General features: G+C 41.3%; 1 protein-coding gene across 1 annotated transcript in view; it reads right to left on the bottom strand.

Annotated features, from left to right (window-relative positions):
* Positions 1–3,701: 3,701 nt before the first annotated feature.
* hcn2b (hyperpolarization activated cyclic nucleotide-gated potassium channel 2b) overlaps positions 3,702–10,030 on the bottom strand; it is a gene marked incomplete in the record, with an annotated part of 73,884 nt that continues 67,555 nt past the window's right edge. The window contains 1 exon segment of the mRNA XM_014004564.1: positions 3,702–5,098. Coding sequence (XP_013860018.1) covers positions 4,140–5,098 — 959 coding nt within the window.

Genomic DNA, 10,030 nt, shown 5'->3' with positions numbered 1-10,030 from the left:
AATAATAATAATAATAATAATAATAATAATGTGCATGCACAGATATCTTTAAAGAGCCAAATTAGTTTTTACATTTATCTGCTGGTTTTACTTGCATGTTCAGATCATCTGTGGATCACTTGGTAAGAAGATTCACACATTTCTGATCTAATCTGGACAAAACCTACTTTCACGTAAAACATGGCCCCATGAGTGCTTCGTGTTCAGACTAAGGCTGTGTGTTGGTGTAGAGGACATCACTGTCAGGAATGCAGAGCGCTGTTCTGCTGAATTATTGATACTTCTGAGTTTGTAGAAGGACATGACCTGGATAAATGGTGTTTGAGTGAACTAATGGAGGAGAGACAAACATTTTTATATGCCCCAATCTTAAGTCTTGCAATAAACATGTTTGTTTCTCATTTAGACATCTCAGCAGGTCAGAAACATAAAGATTAACATCATGTCTAACAGCAGGCTGAGGCAGAATCTGCTTCTATAAACAAGCTTTTTTACAATATTACTAGAAAGTAAAAACCTAAAAAGCAATCAAATCATAATAATACACACAATCTTAGCATTAACTTACTAGGACTTTAGTTTTGACTTTTGGAATCAATGTTTTTGTTAAAAACTGCGGTTTAAAAAGGTAAATTTYTCATTTGAAAATAAAAGCAGCTGCACATATTTCCATGGATGWTCCTGCAGTCATGCATGAAGATGTGTGGCTTTAAGGAAAACGTTCAACAGCTGACATGCTGTAACATTTATAGTCCTCTGGTTATATTTGTCAAGTGGCACAAAGAGGAAAAAATAGTTTTTTTTTAATTGCTTGAGTTAAAAATAAATAAAAATAAATCAGGGAGCAGTGTTAAGTGTTTGGTCTTGATCTGAAAAAGGAGGCAAGAAAAAACCAGAAAGAAATCAAAAGTAAACAGAAGTGATCCATCTGCAACAAAAATGGATTTCTTCATTTTTAATTAATATMTTCAAGTATCAGTTTATAGCAAATGATAATCTGCATTCTGTCAGACTGAATTCTTCTATAGTAAGTGTACATTTATTGTGAACTAGGCTACATAAATAAACAGTCTTGTTTATTTTTACACATTAAAATAATCATCTCAGTCAGTTCAGTTTTAGTTGGGAATATCTGCTTACAAAAACATACATGAAACAGAAATGCAAAGAAATTTGGGGAAAAAAATCCATCAAAAATCAAAATATTGCATCTTTATGGACACAACAAATTACAACTGAACATCATCTGCATAAAAGTTAACTTTACTGTTTTTAAATGGTTATTGCTCCATGTCAAACATCACATTCAGAGAAAATGACTGAATGCATTTGGCGTTTTGATTTGGTTTCAGTTTGTTGAGAACCTTTAAAGGATGTGAAAAAACAAAAAACTATTTTTTGGATTTTGAACTTTGGTTTTGTTCAGATTAAAGTTATTGATTTTCATTTTCAAACCATTAAAAATAACATAAATGTTTGCTGATTTGAATTTAGATACTGACCATAAAAKCTTCTCCTGTTAGTCCTTTTCCTTATATTCCTTATATTCCACCCTCAGCTAAGTTCTAAAGAACCCAAAAACTAATGTCATTAACTGCACAACAATTCCCCCTAAACATTACATGGAGTAAACACTAGTTCCATAACGAGCTTCTAATAATTGTTTCAGAGGCAAAATGAGGTCCAGAGGGAAAAATTCAAAACCAAAAACAACACTGTCTAAAAATACTTTGAACCTCTCAACTTTCAAACTTTCAAGGTGGGTTAACAGCAAACCAAGCAAAATAAAAATGCAAAGATATAATAGGAGAAGAAGCTCATTCTGTATAATAGCACTGTATAATGAAATCTGGCTGCAGGATGATAATAAGGGACCCAAACAGGCCCGAGGGATTCCAATTTTCACTCTCATTACCCGGTAATGATTCAGGCTTTAGTGAGACGAGGTGATGCCAGGTCCAGGAGAAAAGGGTCGCCCCTGCTTCCTAAATGCTTCTGGACACAAATCAGCGCCTCTGACTGAGGCATCAATAATGGAGGCACGCTGCAATAATCAGTACAAAGTGTCTTGGCTGCTCACCAAACCTGAGCTGTTCTCGACTGGTTGAGCTCGTCTGGAGTTTCATTGTTTGTCTAAAGTAACTTTGGCTTTGAGCTGCTTTACCCAACAAGGAGTTTTGATGACGGGCGATTTACTATTAAACCTGCATACTGGGTGTAATTAACTGGCAGTGAATTCAAGTTAAAGTGTGGGTTTTTAATTCTCGTACTTAAAAAAAATCTGAGGACAGGTTGGTTTAGGCTTGTTTACCAGTGAAACGTGAATGCTTGGTACATGTAGACGTGAGCAACATTAGCTGCATTTCATTTTTCTGACGAGTCATGAGTTAGCTSCTAGCTCCTAACTGATAAATTTGCATATTGTTCAGAACTATTTTTGGTTTAAAAAAAGTTTTCTCTGTTCCAAAGATTCTTCCTTTTGAGACTAAACAAGCAGCTACATTAAGCTAATACTTTCCYTTTAAATTTAAAAGTGAACAAGTTTTAATTTTGTAAAGTCAAACTGATCAAGCTGTAATGGTGATCTCCACGTGGGTCACGTCCTTCCCAGTCTGGGTTGGCAGCTTYAACGTGCAGTGAAAGGTTTACGTGATCATTTGCAACCCSGTTACAATAGTGATCAGTTTCATWTTAGACTGAAAATGCGTTGGGACATGTATTTACAAATCMTTTCACTGGAAGAATAACTTCACAGTTWAAACTTTACGTGTAAATAAATATAAAAAACGTTAATAATTTGGGTTTAGCTACAGTATCAGTCCTTCTGGTTGCATTTTTGTATTTAACATCTTATTGTAGCATTTCRTAAGATAACTTACTTTTAAAAATAAATTATTCGGACCGTGATGAATTTCCAAACTATGCTGAGTCGTTAAAAAAAATAAAAACTCCACCGCCTTTGTTTCTCTGTTCAGTTTGCTGACCGCACATTGAATCCTGGCATATCCTCAACCAGTGAGGATACATGGATGCATCCTCGGTTTTTGAAAGTTTATGAGCAGCATTCCTTAAATGCGCTCTCARGAGGATGCCGCCCCTGAATCGAGACAAAGCCAATAAGGTTTCCTGTACAGGCTGAGGGATAGAAAGTGCAGGGATAGAATCAGGGTGATCCTGTGTTGGTCTTTTAGCTCTGATGAAAGTTTTGGAGCAGACATAAGTCCYTGGTTGCACTTTTTTCTGGTCAAACTCTGCTCGTTACACCGCTCAAATCCAGCTGTTAGCATCTTAGCTTGGGAAAGGTGACAAGAAATGCTCCTTCCATGTGGGGATGATGGCTGTAGAACCATAGCACAAAGTTTTGTGGTCCTCCAGGTGGAGTTTGATGCTGTTTTGACAAATTTATTTGGGTTTTATCACAGCTAAACCAGCACACTGTGACTGAAACCAATGGAGCCGCTAGCAGAGTTTGTAAGCGCACCGGAGTCAAGCGGACGTAGTCACAAGACTAATGTTCTAAAAATAGCCTGAGTGGAGATCACCATTCCAGTGTGTAAAAAAATCTGTTGTCTATGGTCCACATATTTATTTCTGTATTTATAAAGAAACAGAATATTTCTTATGCTTTCCATGAATCTTTCCTATTAAGAATCTGTGGAAATATGGCTTCATACACCATGTTATGAAAAGAGGGAGCGGTCTCAAAATTACATCATCCCTTTTTATTTTGTGCTTACCCATATAGTTATTGGACTGATTAAAAAAGATCCTTTGTAGCAGCTAGAGCTTCATGAAAACAAAACTTAAAACACACAKAAAAATGTTCCAATCTCAGATTTCTGCAGCAGGTCCCTGAATATCTTTTTGTCTCCTCTGAACCCAAGTCTGCATTAAATGAGGTAAATGAGAGAAAAGTAAATCATATGTTGTTGACCATGTGAAAGGAGCTACTTCACTACATACTTGTGCAACTACGTCTGTGAGGATAAAACACCTCATAGTGGAGGTTCAGCCGGTCTGGTCTCAGAGTCTTCCTGCTCGTCACAYTTCATACATTCAGATAGTCAGACTGGGGAAAATAGGAGCAGAGGAACAAGTCCCTGCACCGAGTCCCTCACCCAGCACAGTTTGRTTAAAGATCACAAGTTTGACGATAGCCGGGCTCGGACTTTGATGTGTTCTGTCTCAGGAAGGCTCACTATGGAGTCCTTCTTAGGTGGTCCCATGTCCCCTTGACCCAACCCCCCGACTGCCAGTCCTGCGCCGGSTGTGTAACCATGTACAGAACCAGGCAGAGATGCTACAGGAAACGCCCCGGCTGACATTTGGTGGGAGAGAACCACCCTGTGCGGAATAGCGCTCCGAACGCCCGTGGGACCTAACGGGGTCTGAGGAGGTCCAATGGAAGTGGAGGAAACTCGTGTSGACTGGGGTGGACTGGGGACACCTGGCTGTGTCCCGTCGTGAGGCAGTGAAGGCTGGGAGGCTGACAGTGCCCTGACGTCTTGGCTCAGGCTGCCCAGCTGCAAAGAATGGGTGCTCTTGTGTGTACTGGGCCGATGTGCGGGGCTGGCTATGTGCTGCTGYACTAGGGAGAGCTGGGAGCCTGAGATGGGGCCAGCCAGGGCGCTGGATCCATACTGGAATGATCGTCCTCCAGCTACCAGTGGGCTCTGGACAGGGGGGCTGGCCAAGACTGGAACAAAGGCACTGGAAGCAAGGAGCTGGGACTGTAGAGGAGAGGCAGAGACGGGGCTGGATACACTCTGCATCACCTGGAACCTTCTCACCATCCTTGGAGATTGCAGCATCCCCGTCCCCATTGAGTTCCCCTGCATGGGGGCACAAAAGTTCATGGCCACAGCCTGCTGCAGAGTGGCGATCGCAGAGTCTTGAGTGGAAGAAGCTGGAGGAGAAAAGATCCCACCGGGGAGAGCAGATGACATGGACATGGCCCTCGGCCGCGGCGCGTCCACCTGCTGAACCATCTCCCGATCGTATTTGACAATTTCCTGGATCATCTCATTCTCATGATTGTTGAAAACACCAGAATTAAGGTCGTGCTGAACTTTGTGCATCAGAATTGAGTTCTTCTTGCCTGCAATGACATGAAAGCAGWAAATGAGGTTGGTAAATTACTCTGTGCTGTGAAAGTATTTTTTATTTAGCTTTATTGTAATTTTTATTTAGTATTTTCAGGTTTTGTTTTTGTATGATAAAGGGTATGTGCATTGTGATATAACCCCTGAAAAAGTTCAGTCTGAATCGATGCATCACCCAGCCTGGCCATTGCCTTCCTATGCAATTCCACTCAATTCTAATCTCTCTTCATTGCTCTYTCTGTGCTTTCTCCCATTTATCTGGTAGGATTTCAATCAGGCCAATCAGCGAACAGAAGGAGGAGTTTTGAACGATGRGGTCCATTTTCTGCACTGTTTTAGTCTGCTTGTAGTTTAGCYATGGCAGCGGAGGAAATGAGTGAAGCCATTCAGTCCATGTTGACAAAACTCCCAAATACTGAGCAATAAAAGTTGGAACAAGAGGAATGTTTAAGACATTTTATTACTGGCAAAGATGTCAAGGCCCTACTCTCAACGGGTTCTGTAAAGGTCTAATTTTCCAGTTGGCTTTGTTAATAGTAAAGGAGGTGGGTAGGCTGAATATTAAACTCTATTGAGTTAGCCCACTACAAACATTAGTGATTGGGTAAAGGGTAAAGTGAGTCCACGCCTCCAGCAAGCAACCGTTTCTCATCTGCCAAGGGTTTTGTCCCTCTGTACGAAGCAAAGCTTAGAACAAGGGGCTTGTTTTTAACCAGGCTATGCATCACCATCTAATGAGCAATATTTTCATTAGGCATTTGTGATAATTAGAAAGATTCAAACTGCACACGAGACTACTAAACCATAGAGCACCTCTTCCAACACTGTGCCTTGATGAGGTGCTACTTGGTCTTTAGCAGTGATACAGGAAAATACATAGAAAAAAGTCCGCTTTAGCTTATTATGTTCAACATGGTGGAACCAGTCTCCTGCAGTTCTGTGGGTCCAACATTAGTCATTCAGAACATAACCGGCTGAGTTCCAACTTCAGAGCAGATCGACTGCTGGTTTGATGCCAAAACACACACTAGAGTTTAAGTTGACTGATGCAGRCATTTTTAGCTCGAGTAGAAAAATATGCGTTAATAACTTACAGATTTGATAAATAATGTAAGATAACATCAGTTGAAAATGGGTAAAGCAGGAAGGTGAAATAGGGATGTCTTTTCTGAAAGCAGGTGTGTATCTGACTGGGATTCCAGCAGGTCAGGCTCCAGCTGGAGGGATCAGCGTTAATGGGATTGCACACGTGTGCCACTCTAAACCGCTAAGATGTTGGTTTTATGAGATGCCTGTCAGTTTTCTTATCTTTATGATGGAAAAAGTAAACAGAACTGTCTTTCTTTTATTAATGAGCTGTCATGTTCTTCCTGAGCAGTGAAATAACCTTTAGGACAGATGAAATGTAATTAATAGTGAAAGGAGACAAATTGTTGACAGGAAATACTCCTAAARAAACCATCCTCAGTGAAGGTTAGATCCGGTTCAGATGATGAAAAATAAGTATTTTCTTTGATGTAATAAGTTTGACTACAAATAATTCTTGAAAGTGTTTGCTTGTCATCTTCGAGCAGTCTGGAGATCTGGATGGAAAAGTGGATCATTACCACAGAGGCAAGGTCAGTAAGGTCTGGTTTTCTTCTCACCCAACCTAATGATTGTGAGAAGTATCCATCCATCCATCCATCCATCCATCCATCCATCCATCCATCCATCCATCCATCCATCCATCTTTTACCCTTTTCTTTGTTTCAGGCACATGTACCGCAGTCACTGTACACCCCGGATTGGTCGCAAGTCAATCACAGGATCATATGGAGACAAACAACCATTCATTCTCTCACTCACACCCAGGGACAATTTCGAGTTCTTCGCCTGYGAGGAAACTGGAGTGCCCAGAGAAAACCCACATATGCATGGAGAGAACATGCAAACTCTATCAAGAAAGGAACCCGGCCAGGATTTGATCGCACTAAGTGGTAACAGTTCTACAAACTGAGCCATCGTACAGCCCTTGTGAGAAATAGTACAAGAAAATACAGCTAACTGTGACCATTCACTGTTTCTTTTACTTGAATACTGAAAACATCTGGTTCAAAAGGTGGTTTTTAACCAAGAACTGAAGCGATGAGAAAGACAAATCAGTATTTACTCTTATGCACTCCTGATAAAGCTGGTTAAAATAGGGCAAATGTTCATTCTCCAGTGATATGTTACAGGTCTGTCTGGCTGTGCAGAGTGTAGGTCTCCTGTTCTTGGGAGTGATGGAATCAGACTATGACTATGTTCACACTGCAGGTCTTAATGCTCAATTCTGATTTTTTTAAATCAGAATATTTTGTCATGAATGTTCACATTACATTTTAAATGTGACCACCCTCAGACTCCAGTGTGAACTCTCCATGGCACTGATGTGACCTGCGTGCGCAGAAAAGACGTGACGTCACATTCATGTGGCTCTTTGTTTACAGAGTTAGCTAAACATGCTACTTGTTGCATATCAATTCTGAAGTTGCTGTTCACTCAGAGGCGATTATCTGACAAGCTTGTTTAGTTCAGTGTTTATATCTGAAAGCTGCCTCTGACTGGATGCTCTGGTGCAGCATTTTATTTTTGTAATGAAGTGCTATAAGTAAATTATTGAACTTTAGGATCGATACGGTTCGCAACCGAAGTTGGACGTTCCTATCAGGTTTCTGCGGATTCTCAGTCACACCAGGAAATGGAAAATGAAAAGAAAGAAAGATGAAGTAACTGGACTTCTGTTCTGCAGCCGAAGACATGTGGAGCTACAGATTTAAACAGCATGACTCAAGGTTAGTGTCTTATGCTGCGTTCACACAACGCGATTTCAGCTTCAAAATCGCATCCAACGCTTCAAGTTTGAAGCTTGTGCACTTTGAGGTCAGAGCAGGTCAGCTCTTGAAGCGCTGCACGGGAAGAGCCTCCCCGCCCCTCCCTCCTCTGTCGGGCTCTGTTTAATGTCGGACGAGGAAGTGGCTTTGCTTTATTTACAGAGAGCAAGAGCATGTCATGTTCATCAGATAATTAATTCATAATTAATTCACCAGATAATTCAGAGACATTCTGAGTTTCATCACCCAGGAGCTGCGGGAGAGGCTCACAGCTCGCTTTCAGGACTATTTTTTTCCCGAGTCCAGTCTGATGAGTCGCTGCCACGCATTGGTGAGTATATCTCCTGTCAGGACACCGACTGCAGGCACTCGATTTCAGCTAAAGAGCTCCTCTCCATCTGTTTCAGGTTAGTGGACATCACTCAGTAAACTGTCCCGTCGGGAAATATGTCACTACGTCACACAGTGGAGTCTCTCTCTGATTGGTTGATGCGGCGCGTCGAGCTGCAAAAGTTCAGATTTTCTAACTTCAGCGATTTGCGCCTCAGCGCGTCGAACGCTCAGATCGTTCAAATCGTTCAAATCGCGCTGCTCTAATCGCGCCTGAGGAGCCGCAGCCCTTCCCGACGCTGCTTGAAGCGCGTCCACCATAGACTTTGTATGTAAACCTGATGCTCCTGATGCTGAAATCGCGTTTGGTGTGAACGCACCATTATGGATCCTTCACCCCCACCTCACTGATGAAAATGTTGGGTGGAATGTGACATGACCATTCACACTGCAGTCGCTTTGAAAAACATCAGATATGTATCAGATTCAGTACCACATACTGAAAAGGTCTGGGTCGGATTTGAAAAAATTGATTTGTTGAGTTCAGACTGTCATAAAAAATCAGATATGGGTCGCTTGYGGCAAAATAATCATATTTGGGTGGCATTTGCCTGCAGTGTGAACATATAACTGACAAGAACTTGCAGGTTGGACACATGAAGTAACAATGGGGGGCAGAGCTTCTGATTGGAAGCAGGTCCTTCTGCAATTTAATTGAGACATATTAGAATTTCTGGTGTCCTGATGCTGATATCAATATTGGGCTGGATACTAGCCTTTTTACAAGTACTCATTCGCAATGCCCTGAAACTGGGGACCAATACACATACCGGGATCGATACTTGATTCYATACTCTATTAAAAGTGTTACAGTTTACATTTCAAGTGAAAGGCTTGTCAGTTCTATGTTTAAGGAAACTATACAAGTCAAAGACATTTTTTAATTAATTTTCAAAAGTATTTTTATTTATTTAAAAATGTTTGTAACAATATACATCCTGCTGTATTTGATTTGATCCAGCCGGAGGTGTTGGCCTATAAGAAGAGAGAGAGACCTTTGTTCCAAATKAAAGAAATGGGTTTTTAAAGTCATTGTATAACGTTTAAGGTTTGACTTGGCAAGTAATTTGTATCYGTACTCAGTACTAGCGAGTACCCAAACTGAAGTACTCCTACTTGTACTCGGTTTGATCAAAACTGGTATTGGGACACCCCTAGCTGGATTCAGTTGTTTAGACTAAGCTTCATCACTTTKAGGGTTCAGAAACATCCATGGATGTAACGCACCCAGCTGAACGCCTCATTAAAACTGAACACTTTCATCTCCTCTTTTATCACTGTTCAGTAGTTGCACCTACAGAATGTGACAGTCGATGCTGTAAGGCAACAAAATAAAAAGATAACCAAGAAAGGGGGGGGGGGTACTTTTACAACGGACTGTATGACTGATTAACCTTTGGAGTCGGCTCGATTACAACGATTTACCCAGTATTTCAGCAGKTGAGTGAGCTGTCAGACTGAAGCCTGCTCATGTGTGGAATCTAGCTGCCATGGCAACACCTGACAGGTGGCAGATGTGGAGCTTTTTGTACACATGTCAAGTGTAGTCATGTGACAGCAGCGGCACGGCTGACCCTGGAGGAGTGGGATGCAGTCGCTGCTCACATAACTGTCAAACACAATGTGTGTGTGTGTGTGTGTGTGTGTGTGTGTGTGTGTGTGTGTGTGTGTGTGTGTGTGTGT

This window comes from Austrofundulus limnaeus, unplaced genomic scaffold, assembly GCF_001266775.1.
Source record: "Austrofundulus limnaeus strain Quisiro unplaced genomic scaffold, Austrofundulus_limnaeus-1.0 Scaffold25, whole genome shotgun sequence".
Taxonomy (NCBI): Eukaryota; Metazoa; Chordata; class Actinopteri; order Cyprinodontiformes; family Rivulidae; genus Austrofundulus; species Austrofundulus limnaeus.
The sequence above is the reverse complement of the archived record's forward strand: the minus strand, read 5'-3'. Positions and strand labels throughout refer to the sequence as shown.